The sequence below is a fragment of the Lycium ferocissimum genome, chromosome 11, assembly GCF_029784015.1.
Source record: "Lycium ferocissimum isolate CSIRO_LF1 chromosome 11, AGI_CSIRO_Lferr_CH_V1, whole genome shotgun sequence".
Classification (NCBI taxonomy): Eukaryota; Viridiplantae; Streptophyta; class Magnoliopsida; order Solanales; family Solanaceae; genus Lycium; species Lycium ferocissimum.
The window spans coordinates 36,193,561-36,211,390 of record NC_081352.1 but is presented as its reverse complement, the minus strand read 5'-3'; the positions used below and the strand labels follow the sequence as shown (position 1 = coordinate 36,211,390).

Here is a 17,830-nt window from a genome sequence, read left to right as displayed (position 1 = left end):
CGCATTTTTATTTGTAATATCTATATATTGGCTTCCATAAGGGGATAAAAAAAGATAGAAGTACTCAAAATACCATATAACTTATACCAATTTGTATCCCATAATTTTACTTTGAAAATGTAACATATTACTATTGTAATGTTAATTTATAGGAGTTTTACAGAGTCTTTCATGTTATTAAAGTACTTAAAATCAAGCCTAGATATAATATTTTTCTATCAAACAAGAAGATCAATTAGTATTATTTTGATATTCTGATCTACCACTATTGATAATAATACACGAGTCAAAATAAATAACTTAATTCCGGCCATCATGTAAAATGAATAGATGGGCAACTTTAGTTAGGTTCGAGTTACATTTGATACGTTAGGTTACCAGTTCATATCATCGCACTGTGGATCAATAGTAATATAATATATGGAGTGTGTGATCATTTGGTGCAATTATTCTACCAGATAATGTGTCACGAGCTCAATGTGATGATTTTTAAATAAAGTTTAACTAGATATAACCAATTCAACCAAATAAGGCATACTCCTAAAGGTTATAGAATTGGGAAATTACCAAATAGCAGGTCGAGTAGTTGATATTTTAGATTTTATTTTCAACTGGAGATGAAAGAATTAAAACAAATGAGCCCAGCTGCTGGTTTTTGTTCGTTTTTCATTTCTTTTGACAGGTATGATGTCCTTCTAAAATAAATATAGTCGGGAAATTAGGAAATAACAAGTCCAATTGTTGATGACTATTTTGACATCATAATATTGCATCTTGAATTATGGAGGTAGAACATGATTAAAATTTGATCTCTTAATATTATGGTCCGAATTGAAAACAACTTAACGATTAAATTATTTATTTGAAAATGATTGAGTTATTTAGTTGGAGACGTCGTAAAGGTTTAATGTGGTTAAGTATTTGTTAATGATTGAGTATATCCTTAGTTTATTGAAAAATAAAAGTGATAAAAAAATCATAATCTTGTAGAATTGGTTTTATGTAACTGCTAATCAAATTTAATAAGATTAAAAAGAAAGTAGATGTGGCTGCTGGGATTCGAGCCCAGGTCTCCACGGCCACAACGTGGAATTCTCACCACTAAACTACAGCCACTTGATGTGCATGCTGCTTTTACATTCTATATGTCTTCGTAACCATGCGATTATTCAATTAAGCTGAAGTCATGTTTTGGTCAAAGCCTTGGGAATATTCAATTTCTCACCAATAAGCTAGATTCTCTTCCCTGGAGCTCCCAACATTATCTTGGATCCATTTGTGAGTCCATAAACAGACCTATTGTGCCTGCACAACATATACTCTTGGCGTTTTATCATGAAAACGCCTGGTTATTATATATAGATACATTCATTAAGATTTTCGTTAAGAAAATCTGTCGTGAAATCCATTTACCAAATGTCATAGTTATGATGAGCTGCAATGAATAAGAGGATCTCATGAACTTAAGAGGGTTCTAGACTTCTTTTAGTTATAAGGCCAGATAAATGAAAAAACAAAATTGTGTTATTTATTTTCTATTTCTCTTCAATGCATGTATTCTTCTTTGTATGCTATGTCTCTAATAACATAATCAATTGGTTTGTTCAAGACCGCTTATAATCATTTAGTTCTCTCGAACTTGTGTACTCATCTCTACCAGCTATATTTCAACACAAGCTCTCTTATACGCCAGTGATTAATATTATCATAAGATATTTGGTCCAACATCAGCAATTTAGAAAAGATCTCTAATAAGTATCTATGTATTCCAAAAATAGGTAAATAGAATATTAAAACAATATCCCATGTGTACTGGGGCATAAGTCCCATGAAACTTTTGGCCACATGTTTTATCACCCCATGGACGTTCGGAGCTTTAATCACACTGCGAGTAGTCTCAATTCTCAAGACAAGTCTCTAGTAAGCATTGATTTTCCAAAAATAATGCAAAATGAATTAAAATGTGTATTTGACTATTAGCAAATGCATTATCATTAAATTAATGTAAACATAATTCTTGAGTACGGTAGGGTCACTAATTTGTGGTGATCATATATTAACTTCCATTTGTCTGCGTATTGTTTAAATTGCACGTTTAAAGAGTCTATTAAACGTATTTGAAGGTTCCTAAGAACTTCCTTAAGGACTAGACCAGAACGAAGAGCTTAGACGAGGTCAAAAAATTCAAACTTGTCTAAATCATTTGTCTTTTTATTGCTCCTGTCAAATCACACGGTTATATTCCTAAGTTCTAGTTCAATTCTTCGTCAAAATTCTTTTCTCAGGAATTCTCCTTTCTCTTTCAAAGCTACAGTATATAGTAAACTCCAAATAAGTTGTGTTCACAACTACGACTTTAAAAAAAATAAAAAAAATAATAACCCGCTTATAGAAATACAGCAACCTATATAACAAGCACAACGACACACAAAATTAGCAAAACAACATTAGACTACTCTTAAATAAAAGAGCAAAAGGAAAATAAAAATAAAAAATGCAGCGCTCATCACTTGTTAGAAACTTAGTGCAACGCCAATTAGTTCATCAAAGGCATAGGATTAGCAAAAACCAAATGATGATTAGACCACAATTAACATGTGATGTTTTCATTAACCACAGAGGAAACGACACAAAGAGAACAATAGCTTCATTATTATACGATCATTTGACACGTTTAAGGATTAGGTCATTTTTGGACAACAAGAACATGAAGCCAGGTGACAAATTGTTCGAGAAAATCGACAGTGCAATAGATGAATGCAAAGTTGGTGTTGCCGTTTTTTCTCCACGTTATTGTGATTCTTATTTTTGCCTTCATGAATTGGCTCTATTTGTGGAATCAAAGAAAAAGGTGATTCCTATTTTTTGTGATGTTAAGCCCTCTGAGCTTCGTGTTGTAAACAAGGGAAATGTTCTTCCACTTCGACCCAATGAAATTGAGAGGTTTAATTTGGCACTTGAAGAAGCTAAACACACCGTTGGCCTTGATTTCAGCTCTAACAAAGGGTATGTCTTCATGTTATGATTATTATCTTTTTACACTCATAAATGCATTTTAACATAATGTAGCAGGTTAAGTGATTTATTAATTTCTAGATTACTAATATATCACACTTATTAGTTATGGTTATGTTTGAGATAATTAACTAATAGGGCAACAAAAATTTTATAATGTCAGTGTGTGTGTATACATATAGAATTTAAACTATTTGTCATCCATATTTTTGTAAAATTATTAGTTACACATGCATATGACCTGTTTTCCGATCAAAACGCCAAGTCTCTTATTCATGCATAAGCAAAACAAAAGAGTCACGAGTTTCATGTACAAGGCATGTGAAAAGTTGGTCATCCCAAGAAAACCTCACGTACTAAAGTCTTCAAAAACTAGCAAAGATTGTACCTATTTTTATTTGTTTTAATTAAATAAAACTAACTACATTCACGTTGTTCCTTTGGTAATCAATATCTCATATACGTTTTGCACAATCCAAGGTAAGAATTAATCCAGTGCCGGTAATATCATTATCAACTCTTTTGCACCTGATTGGATGCTTATGACCTTAACTAGCAGAAGAATCGATAATTCTAATGTTGACAATAGATTTTTATTTCACTTATTTTAAGGATGGAAATGTACTGTGGTTTTTACCATTTAAATTTTGTAGGAACTGGTCGGATGTGGTGACAAAAGCAGCTGATGTTGTCATTGAGAGCTTGATAGAGATTGAAGAAGCTGAGCTAACCAGAAAACAGACTACTCCTATCGTTTTTTGATCCAAGCAAATTCGTACTAAAATTATGACAAACATGAAATTATTGTTTTGAATAAGTTATCACTTTTGCACGTTTCCAGCAAAAGATTTTAGTGAACTACATATTCTTCTTGTTCTTTGTAGTATAACGAGCAGATATTTTTTTGTTGTTGTAAATTGTAACATGTCCAACATGTAGTAGTTTCCGTTGGTACTATGTGGCGCGGAGACTGAATTAACTTTGTGGTCATTAATTAACTCGTTACCAAGTTTGTTTGTTCAAGTGTACAGTTCCCTCAATAAAATTCGTTTTAATGTTTTCATTGTTTATTTATGTCCCTTTTCCTTTTCTTTTCCAACTAGAGCAACATATATATATATATATATATATATATGTATGTATGTATGTATATGGAGTATAATAAATGATTTTTAACGTTCTCATGTTATTGAAAAATAGCTATTGTCATGGAGTTTCAAACTCCACGTATGAAACTAATCTAAGAGTTTCAAAAGATACTTATTTCAAAAATTTGTTTTAATTCTCTTTTAATCAAAGGCGTGAATAATGATTTCAACAAATATGTTTATCCTCTTTCTAAATTTCATAATATATATATATATATAATTTTAATTTGTCTTTTGATAACTATTATAATATACACATTTATGAATGTACCTAATAAGCGGCATAAATGTAGGATTTCTATATTATAGTAGATATAAGTGTTTGATTTAAAAATACATGGATACATCTGAAATTGATTCATATTACAGGATTGTTTTGTGTAATTAACCAAAATCTAATTTAATTGATAAAATTCGAATTGGAGTACCTGGCGAGTATCACTACTAAGAAAACAGAAATTTGCAACGGACAAATCCTATAACTAAACAATAAATCTGCCGCTTATCTTTTTTAGCGACGCTTTAGCGACATTTTATCAAAATATTTTGTTAGGTACAAGCTATATATTTAGCGATAGATTAACGATACAGTTGGTAGCTAATTCTAATTTTTCTTATAATATATTTTTATTCCTGGTACCGCTCATGTTTAAGAAATTGCATGTAACAAAGGACATTGGTAATGCAACTCCAGATCTAGTGAGACTGAGAAGAAGATCAGAATACTCATTGACTTAATTACACATGCCATTAATTAACCATTATGTGACATTCAGTACACATAAATTTTGGAGTTTCTCAATCGTACAGATCAAAATTTGGAGTTTCTCAATCGTACAGATCAGCTCTCATCGATCATTAACACTTGATGTGAGTCTAATAAATTGTTTTATGTTGAGCTCTTTGCTTGTATATTGTTGAGGCTGCTGTTAGTGAGAAAATCTCTATACCACTGGGCCGACAGTTTTGGGCTTCGATCCAACGTAAGAGGATCCACATGATAAAGCCCAAATTTGACAGTGTAACCAAATCTCCACTCGAAATTATCCATCAAGCTCCAAATGAAATAACCACGCACATCAGCACCATTCCTGTCTCACCACAAGTTAAAAGAGCAAATATTTAAACCAAAAAAAAAAAAAAAAAAACATCAAGCTTAATATGAAGATGTAAAAAAACATACAGCAAATATTAAAATAATTGGATTCTACGATCCATTATATATTGTATTATACTCCCTCCGTCTCAATTTATTGTGTAGACGCTTATCTTTTTAGTCAAATAATGTCATCTTTCTATAATTAGAAATAACTTAACTTTAAAAGCCCCTTTTAGTCTTAATGAAATGACTTATAACCACAGAAATAGGCAAGGGAGCAGTTCAAATGACGTAGAAATTTTTAGATTAATGGAAAATTAAGGATACCTGATTGATCGAGCCAAAGATGCTAAGTATGCTTTGTGATATTTAATTCGCTTCATGTCTTGGTCCAAGTCATATCCTTCTTCTTTATTCTCATTTGAAGCGTACCCTGCATGAAGTATTATCACAATTTACCCTCAACTATGTAAATCAAAACTACATGAGAATTAATATAATCAGTGAGAAATTCTGCGGGTTTAAATAATTAGGAGATTATTCAGTACCATTTTCAGTCACAAATATAGGCATGTTATTATATCTCTTCTTTACATAATCAACAATCTCTTCCATGCCTTGTGGAACAACATACGATCCAGGCATTCCCATCTGAAGAAAAAAAAAAAATCAGCTCGATCGTTTAATTTAGTGTTATTACTAATGAAATTACGCCACTTTTCAGCCTTGTCTTTGAAAAAATAGTCTTTGTCATGGAGATCCAAAAATTCCACTAGTGAAATTTCATGATTATGTCCTGAAATTTCAACTGTGGAACACTACTAATCTATTACAAGCAAATTTATTCTCCGACGAAAATTCTCAAGGGAGATCCGCTGAATATTGGTTTTTCGATGGATTATCTGTTGAAAATATGGGATTTCCAACGGACCTCCTTCAGAATTTTGCCGTTGGAAATTAGCTTGCTTTCATTAGTGGCGAATTTGAAACATGTTTTCGACAGACTCCGTTCAGAATTTTTTCATTCAAAATTTGCTTTTTATTTTTTTATTTTTTATAGTCATGACGAATGTGAAATTTCATGATAAGGGCTATTTTTCAAATACAGATGTTGAAACATATGGCTATTTGTCATTTCACAATATCATAGTAATTGGTAAGAATAATCTAAATAATTAATTAATTGGCGTGTGCATGAATATAATATAATATGTACTTGATCTCCGATGTAGGCACCATTTTTTTGTCCAGTGACGAGCACAAATCCACGAATAGCACGATTTTCACCATGTGTACAAAGAACATCACTGTCCATGCATGCGCAATTAGAATGAAGGCAATCTTTAGCAAAGCATGTTGTATAATGATTAAGCCCTATGAAATCGGTGCTATTCTTTATAAGTATTGCTTCTTCAGAGCTGAATCTTGGTAATTTTCTCCCATGGTACTGTCGCATTTCTATTGGATAATCTCCATGTACTAGAGGGTCTAGAAGCCTGCTGGATCATTTAAAATTGTCGAGGTGAATAATTTACACTGGGGCCATCCATAAATAATTTCATATACTAATACGACGAATCACATAAATAGCAGGTCGGATATTGACGTCAAATTAAAGACCACGAGCGATAGACGATGTGGTTTATGGATGAGATTCTAGAGTCTCAAATTCGAGCTTCGGGTATGAAGAGATTCCTAATAGAAAGCGCTTAATCCCCTCTAGATAGGCTTTCTATACAACGAGTTTGAATTGGTTAGGCCAGTAAAATTCATTTACCAAAAGGTTAAAAATGATAACCAACATAATACCTACTATCACATGTTAAAATTATCTTTACACTATCAAACTTATAACTAATTAAGTCCTTGGTATAAGTACTACTATACATACATACTTACCAGGCCACATGAAAAGCCAAAGCCCTGTTTGCAGCTTTCCTGTCAGCCTCATTATCCGTCATTGGCTTATACATGTAAGCACTCGCCACTATTCCTATCATTCCGCCTGGTTCTTCCTGCAGATCACACATGCATTGTTATTTTCAGCTTTTTATTCTGAAAAAAAGAAAGAGAAACAATTAAATACCTCTAAATAATTGAGGTTGAAAAATGATCACACTTGCCTGAAATTGGTGACGATAGAGATTGACAGCCTTGGCATGGGCCAAAATTGAGTTATGGACAGCAAGTAGAGGCTCAATGTCTGAATTACCAGAAGAGCATTCCCCAAAAGGGGTAGAACAATGTGAAGGTGGGAATACACCTTTCAAATAGGCCATTTCCATATATAAATTAGGCTCATTCATAGTGGCCCAATATTTCACTCTGTCCCCAAAACTCTTAAAACATGTTTCATCAAAGTGAACAAACTCTTCCTTACAAACATGATCAATTAAATAATTAAGATGAAAAATGATATTTCTTTATTATAAATATTCACCTAATTAGTTACTATTCTTCTCTCTATATAAGTTTTGCCATAAAGAAATACTCCCTCCGTCTCAATTTATGAAATAAATTTCCTCTTTATAACACCTTTCTCTTTTTGCAAACTATTTAATCTCAGTATGCCTATTTTATCTTTAATCGTGATAGTGACATGACTTGTTGGGACATACTTGATATAAAAGTTTGTTCTTTTATACGGAAAGAAAAAATAAATAAACATGTGCTACTCTTGTTACCACTCACTTTTAAAACATATAATTAGTTTTTGTACTTTGCAATACAACAATTTCTTTAAGTTTAACTAGAGAATGCACTTACTGCATTAGAGGACTGAGCCAGGCCCCAAATCTGTCCTCAAATTCCTGAGGATAGTCATAATGGTGGATCGTCACAAATGGTGTTATTCCTGCATTTTATTATGTATCTAATAATATTACTACCATAATTAAAAAAGATTATAAAAAAAGGGGGTTGGCTCAGAAGATTAATGAAAGAAAGAAGTGTAAAGAACCACCTTTGAGTAAGAGACTATCAATGATATTATTGTAAAACTTGATTCCAACAGGATTCACAGGCCAAAACTTTCCTCCTGTTCATCTCCATCATAATTAAAGACTCAAAAACATATACTACCATATGCATAATTTAAGTATCTTTTTACTGATCCAATAAGATCAAGTAAAAGAAGTAAAACTAAGAGATGGGAAAAAAATTAAACATACTAGGTAAAATTCTACTCCAGGAAATGGAGAATCGATAAGCATTTGCTCCAAGAGAGGCCATTGTATCAATGTCTTCCTGCCATCATTCGTTAAAACAAATTAAACACACAATTAACATATGTTTCAAATGTCAAAATCAAATTAACATTGGATGATTAGTTTAGTGAAGTACCAAATAACGATGGTAATGGTCGTCAGCTATGTTCCCACTTCCTCCATTGGGTATTCTACCTAAACCAATTTAAGTACAAAATCGAAAATGATATAAATTGAGCTTATATAACAGTATTTGACTAAGCACATTGTTTGAGGAAGAAATAAAGTCTTTCGTCACCATCCTTAGAATTTTGTAGTTTTAGTTATGCAATAAACAAATTAACTAGTAGTAGCTTCCCTTTTTAGTAATTTGACATTTAAATGCACGTTTTGAAAATATTAGGCTAACACAAGCTACTAACAAAAGCACCTTTCAAGTGATTTAGTTACATACAACTTGTTACCCTCCAAAAGTACTTTTGAGAAAAAATATTCCTCAAAATAAGCTGATTTCGGTAGTTTGCGCAACTATATATCTCTTAAAATATAAGATGTGAAAGTTACCATTGATACTGCAATATGCATCCCAGTTGCTAAGACTTCTTCCATCTTCAGTGTATGCTCCTTCAATCTCACACACACACAAAACAAAATTTGCAAAATTAGGATGTTATAATATGACACAAAATAAAGAGCAGGAAATTAAAGGTGAGATATATATGTAAGTACTTGATAGGCAGAAGTTGAAGTTCCAAAAAGAAAACCATCTGGGAATTCTGATCTCTTCACCTCTTGTTCCAAGCCATAAATGATAGTGTTTGCAGAATTAACATGTTGCAATAGTAAGAGGAGACAAATCAAATAAGAGTACATCTTAGTGATCCATCTCTTCATTTTTTCGTCTTAGTTACTGATAAAAGGATTTGAAAAGTTTGGTGCAGGTCTTATGGGATCTGGCCAATATTCATCATGACTTAATTTTTTAAAACATCTTTATAGTGTATCCGATTGGTTGTGCCTATCTGTTATATCTCGACAGAAAATTAAATGACATGTTTTTTTAAATATATATTTTTGTTACTTGTTATTATGATAATATTAAATATTACATTGGCAACTTGACACATGATGACGAATATTTTTATTTTCATGATAAAACTATTACTAGTATTTCGTCAATTCATCATGTAGATAATGAGATACAGTTCACTTTTATAGATTTGCACATGGGATACTTCTTTGCTGCCGCGGTTTAACTATTACACCCGTTTCAGAATTGTTTTTGCAAAATAAGTCTCACGGCATAATTTTAGCACAAATTGTTTACAATGTTCTGTCAAATTGGCAAAACTTGTGTTATTCACAAGTTATGATTGGACCATAAATTTGAAGTGCAAATTGTTCACGAATTCTACTAGATTGACAAAATTGCTTGCGGGATTGATAATTCTTTACACTATCTTCATTTTACTTATTTTGTTATATTGTTTAAAAGTCTTGACCTAATGACTAAATTTGTTTGTGTTGTTCAATTGTTTACAAGTTTTACCGGACAGGCAAACCTTGGTAGTACTAGTATGTATTTTAATTTCATTCCACCTATCTTATTAAATTATTCACAAATCTTAACGGTTTGTGAAAACTTATCTGCTGTCAATTATTTAGATGAATTAAGGTATTGTAGGTCCTTAATTTAATAAATTTTGTATAAGCTTTGTATCTGTGCTTAAAAATTAATTTTATATGTAAAATGATTTATCCAGAACCTAATAAGTTGCTTTTCTAGAATTCAAAATACATAATTCCAAATTCTAGCTCTATCTCTAATTTTAATGCCGTCCTAATTCAGCAGCCAAACAATCAAAATTGCATGGAGAAGTTAAATATCAGTCCTCAAAAGGGACGCTCGTAAAATTTTCTGTCAATCAGTTGATTGACAATAATAACTAGAGAATTTAAGTCATACACTCTTAGAGCCTGTTTGGATGGGCTTATTTTAAACAAATTTTATAATTAAAAGGATAAGTTGGGGTAGAAATTTTAAACTTATAAGTACTTTTAGATAAAAAGTCAAACGAGCTCAATTATTTTTGAGCTTATTTTAAGCACAAAATAACTTGTTTGTGGCCAACAAACATTCAAAAAAGTAAAACGAACATAAAGAACTTATAAGCCAATCCAAATGGGCTCTTAGTCATGTAAGGAAATTTTATATTAGAACTTATTTTTACATGTTTTAAAGAGACTAACCTAAACGTCGAGATAGACCTCCTTCCCCATCTTCCTCCAGAAAGGTAAAAACTTATTCACATCGGGTGTTTACACCAAACTAATGTATGAATAACATGTGTTTGAATATATTCAACTATCACTTAATCATGATTAATTAGTGTATTTATTCACTTCATATAATCGCTTAACCACGGTAAATTGCATTAATTTGATATAAAAACACCTAATATGAATTAAGTATTTACCCTTCAAAAGTCCAACCACCTTGCAATAAAGAAGTGTTAATGCAAAACGGACCCAGTAGATACAATCTATCAACACTTTAAACGTTAATTACTAGATGGAAAGTTCTGAGGTGATCCACTTCCCATATCATGTCGCATTTTCCACAGGATTTGCACAATCCTATGGATATTTTCCACATTAAAATATTTAGCTTGTGACAGAGATAACAATTAAAAAAAAAAACATATCTAATGGAGGTTTGGAAATAGTGATAACTTGTCAGCCACATACATTAAAAATTATGCAATTATGTACAATGAATTTCAGTATATTTAACTAAAATTGTGCAACTTTTTTATAAAAAAAAAAAAAAAAAAAATACAAAAACAACATACTCAATGTGATCTCAAAAGAGGGTCTGAGAAAATAGGATATAAGCAGACCTTATCCCTATCTTTGTGGGGGTAGAGAAGTTGTTTTGGTGCAGTAAAGTAAAAAATTGAATGAAAAAGAACGAATTCATCATTTGCATTTAACAATCATATTATCATATAATATTATGGACGCTAGTAGCAAAAGTTTTGTACCAATGAATCAGGAAAATCATGTAAATTATTTAATGAGAATCCACCATTTACTTAGAAGTGTTATTATCTGATATTATACATGAAAAAAAAATTGAAGTTTTATAACCGTACAGCGGTACAGGGCGCTCGTTTCTCAGATAATATTAAACAAAAAAATTCGAGTTTTTTCAATCGTATATATAGTGCACTCATTTCATCATAGCATTTATCTGCTTTGTGTATTCTTGAATGAAATTGCCTTCCCTGTTTCTTCACCATTGAGGCTGCTGTTAGTCAGGAAATCTCTATACCATTTTGCTGAAAGCTTGGGAACTCGATCTAAAGTAGCGCGATCGACATAGTATAGACCAAATTTCATCTCGTATCCTCTCGCCCACTCGAAATTATCCATCAGGCTCCAAATAAAATAACCGCGTACATCAGCACCATTCCTGTAAATGCCACACAAAGGCAACAAAGATTCAGTCGTTTCTTCATTTCGCGGAAAAATTTGGGTTGGTTGGGTCATGACTCTGTTTATTACTTTTGCCACATCTTGACCCGTCCAAGTTTGACCCAACCTGGTCATTTGTCACCTCTAGACTAGAGGCTCTAGTTTTGCCCATTGCATGTCACTTCAGTACATGAGGAGGGGGCGGGAGTAGATTTACCTGATTGCCTGAGCCAATGATGCAAGATATGCTTTATGGAATTCAACTCGCTTAGTATCATGTTGCAACTCATCTGCTTGTGCAGTGGTAGGATTTAGGGAAGAGTAGCCTGAAATGCACCTCATAAGTCAGCATTTCAACTAACTAAGAATACTGCCACAGTCAAGTCATAACTAAAATTACTAGGTAAATCCAGACAGGAGCGGATGTAGCCTTTCAGCTACGGGTTCATCTGAATCCATAGCTTTTGAAATGTCGAGAAATATCAATCATATCTGCACCCATAAAAAATTAGACTAAAGGATAACACATTCTCAAATTTAGGAGTTTTCTTCCTACTTAGTCATGTTGATACTTTGACTGGTTTGGGAATTCTGTTATTAGCTCGGATACCAGTACTAACTCATCTCATGATACTATGCACACAATGAAGTATGAATACGAATCATAATTAATTGAATGCAAGGTAAATGAGGCTCGATTATTCACCATTTTCAGTGACAAACATAGGTTTGTTATGATATCTCTTCTTCATGTAGTCCACAACCTCCTCCATTCCTTTAGGGACGACAAAAAATCGAGGCATTCCTGTCTATGGGAAGTAGGAAAAGCATCTCACTAGGAGACAAAGCGAGGTCTTGAGTGTAGGGAAAGCAAAATTTAGGATTAAGAAAAAATTACGTACCCGTTCTCCAATGGAAACACCATCTTTCTCTCCTAGAGTAATGAGATACCCATGGATAGGGTGATCTCCACCCGCAGTACAACTAGAATCGGAGCAAACACAGCTAGAATAAATGCAATCCTTAGCATACAGAGTCCCATAGTGGTTTATCCCGATGAAGTCAATACTATTTTTGATAAGATTTCTTTCATCTGAGGTGAACCTCGGTAGTAAACTTCCAAGATATTTACGCATTTCCGGAGGGTAATCTCCAAGTACTAAAGGATCAAAAACCCTGAGATAAGACGTAATGGCACATCAAGATTTATAGTGCAAGTTCTAGTGATAGAAGAACTTCACACTTGCAAGCTTCAAGTACTAAGTTCTTTCCACAAAGTCTATGGACTCTTTGGTTTGATTATAAACAGAGGAACCAAGAGAACAGACAAGTACAATTTGCATGAAATGCTGATATTTTTGTGTACATAGTACTTCTTGTTTTTGTTATTATCGCCCGATTACAGCAAAGAGTTTAATTGAAAATGGAGCCTCCAATAGTGGAATCATCCAAGTAAACACAATCAAAGCAAAACCCAAACAGGGCAAGAAACACACTTAGGCTCGTTAGGTGCTAGAAAGAGATAGTGGCAATTGATAGTTAATATGTTAAACTTGTTTAAAATTGCTTCTGTTACTACCACTTTACGACAGTAATAAGTAGTTTAGTTGTAGGAGGAGTCTCTGTTTAAATTTAAATTTAGTTAGATTGGTTTTATGAATTTTATTCTGCAAATTCTCTGCAGGTTTCTGTTTTGAAGTTGGCAATTTAAAGCCCTCAATGTTTAAAAAAAAATTAGAGACAATTCCAATCATTTTTAACCTTTTTTTGTGCTACGCCATCTTTTAAATAACCAACAAAACTTCACCATCTGAGCCCTGAGGCAATATATGAATGATCTCCTGATTTTTCTCAATGATGTGGAAACTTGTGTGCTATAATAGAGAAAAACAACTCAACTACTAGATAATGTCTTATAAATCCTTGGTTATATTTCCAACATTTAAGGAGCAGTTAACGATATGATACTGTCAATGACATGAACGAGCCTGCTAAAGGCCAAGGTTTAAGCCAGTACGACTTACCAAGCAGTGGTAAATACCAAAGCCCTATTAGCAGCGTCACGGTCAAAGTCATTATCCCTCAAAGGTTTATACATAAATGCATTCGCAACAATACCTATCAATCCACCATGTTTAGGCTGCATATGGTAGCATCAAATTTGGGTAAGCACATGTTACACTATTTGAGAGATTAGGTGAATGAATAGGTGAAAGCAATACTTGCCTGAAAATGGTCGCGATATAGTTTTGCAGCCTTGGCATGTGCCAATAACATGTTATGCATAACAATAAGAGGTTCAGTATCAGAATTTCCAGCTGAACAGTTGCCAAAAGGCCGGGAACAGTGAGCAGGTGGGTAATTTCCTGTCACATAGCCCATTTCTGCAAGTATGTTTGGCTCGTTGATAGTGATCCAGTGCTTCACTCTATCGCCAAACCTCTCGAAACAAATTTGAGCAAAATGGGTAAATTCTTCCCTATAGGGAAAAAGGGAAAACAATTAAAATGGACATCCTTGAGATCGCAGCTAATGTATAATGACAAATATTTACACAAAGAAACATACTGCATGATAGGATCAAGCCAGCCTCCATATCGTTCCTCAAGTTCTTGTGGATGGTCATGGTGACTGACAGTCACAAATGGTGTTATTCCTGCAATTATAGGCCAAATTTCTGTAATCTTCGTACAATATCCAAGAATTCACTAAGTAAAAATACTTACTATCTGCAAATATTATACCTTTGAGTAAGAGAGAATCAATGAGTTTGCTGTAGAACGTAACACCAGCAAAATTTACTTTACCAGACCTTCCTCCTATCATAATTCAAGACAACAGAGACTTAGAAGACGTAAACAAAAATAAGTAATCCAATTAAGACAGCCATCAACGGAACAAAAAGATAACAGAAAGTACTAGGAACGACTCTGCTCCATGAGATGGAGAATCGATAGGCAGTCAAGCCGATAGAGTGCATTAACTCAACATCTTCCTGCAATAATCCATCAAATCAGAAAGTCAATCTAATTTCTTTTAAGAGAACTTTTGAATAACTTGGTTATTTATGGAAGGTTAAAAAAACAAACAAACAAGAAGTCAAAGTCTAGCGACTAAACCTGAAACCTATGGTAATGATCATCCGCTATATCTCCATTATCTCCATTCTTTATCCTTCCTAAAACCATTTAAAAGTGGAAAATCCTTCTCAGTGTGTGCATAACAAAACAATAGTAATAAATAAAATAGGCTTCAAAAAAGATATCTGAGAAATGGACTTTGGCTTAACTCAAACTCGGAAAACCAGCTCTAAATCCCCAAAATGTGACATATCTAACACCCCCACACGCCCAGGACTAGATATTTCAAGAGTCAGCAATATAACACGGACGCCCAACATCAGAGTAAACCAAGAAACTTGGATGAACTTGGGGTGGGGCGCAACACGTGTAACCCAAGGAATTGGGATGAACCTGGACTCTGATACTACTCCCTCCGTCCCAAAAAGATGGTCTCACTTTTCTTATTAGTTTGTCTAAAAAAAAATCGGCACATTTCTATATTTAGAAATAATTTATCTTTTTGAGATAATTTATAACCATAAATATTTAAAAATTATTTTGGACCACACATTTTAAAAGTCTTTCTTTATTTCTTAAACTTTATGTCAAGTCAAACTAAGACAATCTTTTTTAGGACGGAAGGAGTATGATATAAGACCATATAAAGAAACTTATTTTTAAATCCGCAACCGACATACCAATATAGCATCTAACAATATGGATATGGGTATTTACCTTTAGTATGACTAAAAACATCCCAATTACTCAACCCTTTGCCATCTTCAAGAAATGCTCCTTCAATCTGAAAAACAGGAAGCAGATATAACATAAGAGATAAAAAAAAAAAAAAAAACTATAATTTTGGTGAACAGTAACATATAAAAAGAGCAGAAAATACTTGATAAGCTGAAGTGGTAGCTCCAAAAAGAAACCCATCAGGGAATTGTGAACTCTTCACATTATGTTGTTCCTCAAGAGAATTTACAGATACAAATAGGAGTAGACACAGAAGAAAGAAGCAGCTGAAATAGTTGCTTCTACTCTTCATTTCACTCAGAATAATTGTCAATCTTATTATTTTTGCAGACACCCAAATCCACTAGCATTAACTATTTATGTGAATTGCTCCAAAAAAAGCACCAACAATTTGAAGCTAGATGGAGTTTACTGAGTTTTCTCTACTAAAAATAGTACTATTACTTATAAGAGGAAAGGAGACAATTGGAGAATATTAATGAAGTACGTAACACCTACAGGGACCTAGGGTGGGCATGATACGGTAGAAGAATCCTAAATTTTTTATAATGCGGTTTTAATATTATAGTATTTGGTATGCATTTTTTAAAAGTTTAATATTTAGTATGGTGTTCGATATTCATAAAGAAAATACCGAAATATATAATTACATGTATAATTCATATATCTTAGTATTATAATATTAACAAATATATAAACTAGTATTATTAGAAAATTAATTGTTTAAATGTTGAAACTTTGACTACTCTATCTTGATTTTTATGTCTTTTTGTGTAATTGATTTACGAAAGCGATTGCTTGTACTTTCTTTTGAATATTTTTACATGTATAAGGTGTTTTATACATAATAATTGAGATATTTTTTAAGTAGTGGAAGTCATAATTCTCCACGATATGAGTATATGTAAATCGAAGTCGGACAAACTATAGTACCGATTTATCATATCGTAAAATTCCAAAATCGGACTTTAAAATACTGAACCATCCAAATTAATTTGGTACGGTAATGGTATAGTATTTTTAGAAATCAAAATTATCGTATCGAAATTTTAAATACCGTACCATGCCCACCCTACTAGGACCATAGGGTCCAACTCTTGATTATTACTCACTCAGTTTCATTTTATGCATGTTAATTTGATTGGACACAAAATGTAAAAATTAATAAATTTTGCTATAATTTTAAATTAAAGGTGTGTACAGTATATTAAAATTATCATTTTAATCTTGTGGTCTTCAACTAATCATGTCATTTCTTTTGAAAAAAAACATTTTGTAAGATGAGAATGTTGAAAATTTAAAACTTTACTGAATAAAAAAGGACATCATTTTTACATATTGTTATTAAATAGACCAATAAACTTAAATGAATGGAGTAATAAGTATCAGCCGGACTGATTGACGCAAATGTCCATGTGTTAGCTCCGTTCTAGATTTTGTTCCTATTTTCAAAAGTTGTTATAATATAACTTAGAGTCCGTTTGGATTGACTTATAAGTTGCTGAAAATAACTTTTTTGAATGTTTGGCTGGCCAACTTATAAGCCATTTGTGCTTAAAATAAATGCAAAAAAATAATTGAATCCGTTTGAGGCTTAAGCTTATTTAAAAGCGGTTTTTTGGCCATTTTTTTTTAAGCTATCCAAATAGGCTCTTAGATCTATAGACCTTGATCTAAAAAGTCCACAAATTACCCAAAAAAAAATAAAAAAATTTACTACTAAACAATGGTCCCAAAAAAGGACAACTGATATACACCTTGCTGGTGCATCTGATGCAAGCTGAAATCTTCATGGTTGGCAGAATTTCAAGATTAGATGCAAGGTGCATGGATTATACAAGGCAGCATGGAGTCATTTCAAGCAGTTTTGAATTTAGTTATTTAGGTTCAAGTTTTAGTTTAAGTCTAGGTTCAATTCTTATTTCATCTCTGCAGTTTATTTGCCAATTGGCCAATTGTAAAGACTATTTGATTTGTTTTTGAGGAAAAAATATAAAAGCAGCCCTAGGCCCCAAAAGCCTAGTGAAATTTATTTTTTTAAAAAAAAAAAAAAAAGACAACTGGTGA

General features: G+C 32.6%; 3 protein-coding genes and 1 non-coding gene across 8 annotated transcripts; 1 reads left to right on the top strand and 3 right to left on the bottom strand.

Moving 5' to 3' along the window:
* Window positions 1-1,044: 1,044 nt before the first annotated feature.
* Window positions 1,045-1,116, bottom strand: TRNAH-GUG (transfer RNA histidin (anticodon GUG)). The gene has a single exon. It is a non-coding gene; the product is annotated as a tRNA-His (tRNA).
* Window positions 1,117-2,089: 973 nt separating this feature from the next.
* Window positions 2,090-4,026, top strand: LOC132037977 (probable 2' cyclic ADP-D-ribose synthase BdTIR). Its single transcript, XM_059428689.1, has 2 exons — window positions 2,090-3,006; window positions 3,669-4,026. The coding sequence occupies exons 1-2, from the start codon at window positions 2,495-2,497 to the stop codon at window positions 3,775-3,777; spliced, it is 621 nt and encodes a 206-aa protein (XP_059284672.1). The 5' UTR covers window positions 2,090-2,494; the 3' UTR covers window positions 3,778-4,026.
* Window positions 4,027-4,892: 866 nt separating this feature from the next.
* On the bottom strand, window positions 4,893-9,539 carry LOC132037461 (beta-glucosidase 18-like). Of its 2 annotated transcripts, none has more exons than XM_059427993.1 (12): window positions 9,198-9,539; window positions 9,033-9,099; window positions 8,605-8,663; window positions 8,448-8,508; window positions 8,225-8,299; window positions 8,030-8,116; window positions 7,382-7,639; window positions 7,162-7,273; window positions 6,479-6,758; window positions 5,811-5,913; window positions 5,590-5,695; window positions 4,893-5,254 (listed from the first exon to the last, which is right to left on the bottom strand). In XM_059427993.1, the coding sequence occupies exons 1-12, from the start codon at window positions 9,360-9,362 to the stop codon at window positions 5,053-5,055; spliced, it is 1,575 nt and encodes a 524-aa protein (XP_059283976.1). In that variant the 5' UTR covers window positions 9,363-9,539; the 3' UTR covers window positions 4,893-5,052. The 2 variants fall into 2 exon arrangements, with proteins under 2 accessions (XP_059283976.1, XP_059283975.1); XM_059427992.1 differs by having other exon boundaries at window positions 4,894-5,254; window positions 8,433-8,508; window positions 9,198-9,536.
* A 1,980-nt stretch (window positions 9,540-11,519) lies between these two features.
* On the bottom strand, window positions 11,520-16,270 carry LOC132037183 (beta-glucosidase 18-like). Of its 4 annotated transcripts, none has more exons than XM_059427652.1 (12): window positions 15,906-16,269; window positions 15,743-15,809; window positions 15,065-15,123; window positions 14,865-14,940; window positions 14,690-14,764; window positions 14,514-14,601; window positions 14,172-14,424; window positions 13,970-14,085; window positions 12,848-13,121; window positions 12,652-12,754; window positions 12,163-12,271; window positions 11,520-11,943 (listed from the first exon to the last, which is right to left on the bottom strand). In XM_059427652.1, the coding sequence occupies exons 1-12, from the start codon at window positions 16,053-16,055 to the stop codon at window positions 11,718-11,720; spliced, it is 1,596 nt and encodes a 531-aa protein (XP_059283635.1). In that variant the 5' UTR covers window positions 16,056-16,269; the 3' UTR covers window positions 11,520-11,717. The 4 variants fall into 4 exon arrangements, 3 of the variants coding, with proteins under 3 accessions (XP_059283635.1, XP_059283637.1, XP_059283638.1); XR_009409792.1 differs by having other exon boundaries at window positions 11,856-11,943; window positions 12,163-12,437; window positions 15,906-16,270; XM_059427654.1 differs by having other exon boundaries at window positions 11,856-12,437; window positions 15,906-16,270.
* Between the last annotated feature and the right edge of the window lie 1,560 nt (window positions 16,271-17,830).

Excerpts from the sequence above, each read along its gene's own strand:
- LOC132037977 (XM_059428689.1), top strand. The coding sequence starts at position 2,495 with ATGCAGCGCTCATCACTTGTTAGAAACTTAGTGCAACGCCAATTAGTT. Across the intron at positions 3,007-3,668 it reads GATTTCAGCTCTAACAAAGG|GAACTGGTCGGATGTGGTGA; the intron begins GTATGTCTTCAT and ends TAAATTTTGTAG.
- LOC132037461 (XM_059427992.1), bottom strand. The coding sequence starts at position 9,362 with ATGAAGAGATGGATCACTAAGATGTACTCTTATTTGATTTGTCTCCTC. Across the intron at positions 7,274-7,381 it reads TCGTCACCAATTTCAGGCAA|AACCAGGCGGAATGATAGGA; the intron begins GTGTGATCATTT and ends ATCTGCAGGAAG. Across the intron at positions 6,759-7,161 it reads TTGGCTTTTCATGTGGCCTG|GCTTCTAGACCCTCTAGTAC; the intron begins GTAAGTATGTAT and ends ATGATCCAGCAG.
- LOC132037183 (XM_059427652.1), bottom strand. The coding sequence starts at position 16,055 with ATGAAGAGTAGAAGCAACTATTTCAGCTGCTTCTTTCTTCTGTGTCTA. Across the intron at positions 14,602-14,689 it reads TGATTCTCTCTTACTCAAAG|GAATAACACCATTTGTGACT; the intron begins GTATAATATTTG and ends CTATAATTGCAG. Across the intron at positions 14,086-14,171 it reads TATATCGCGACCATTTTCAG|CCTAAACATGGTGGATTGAT; the intron begins GCAAGTATTGCT and ends TACCATATGCAG.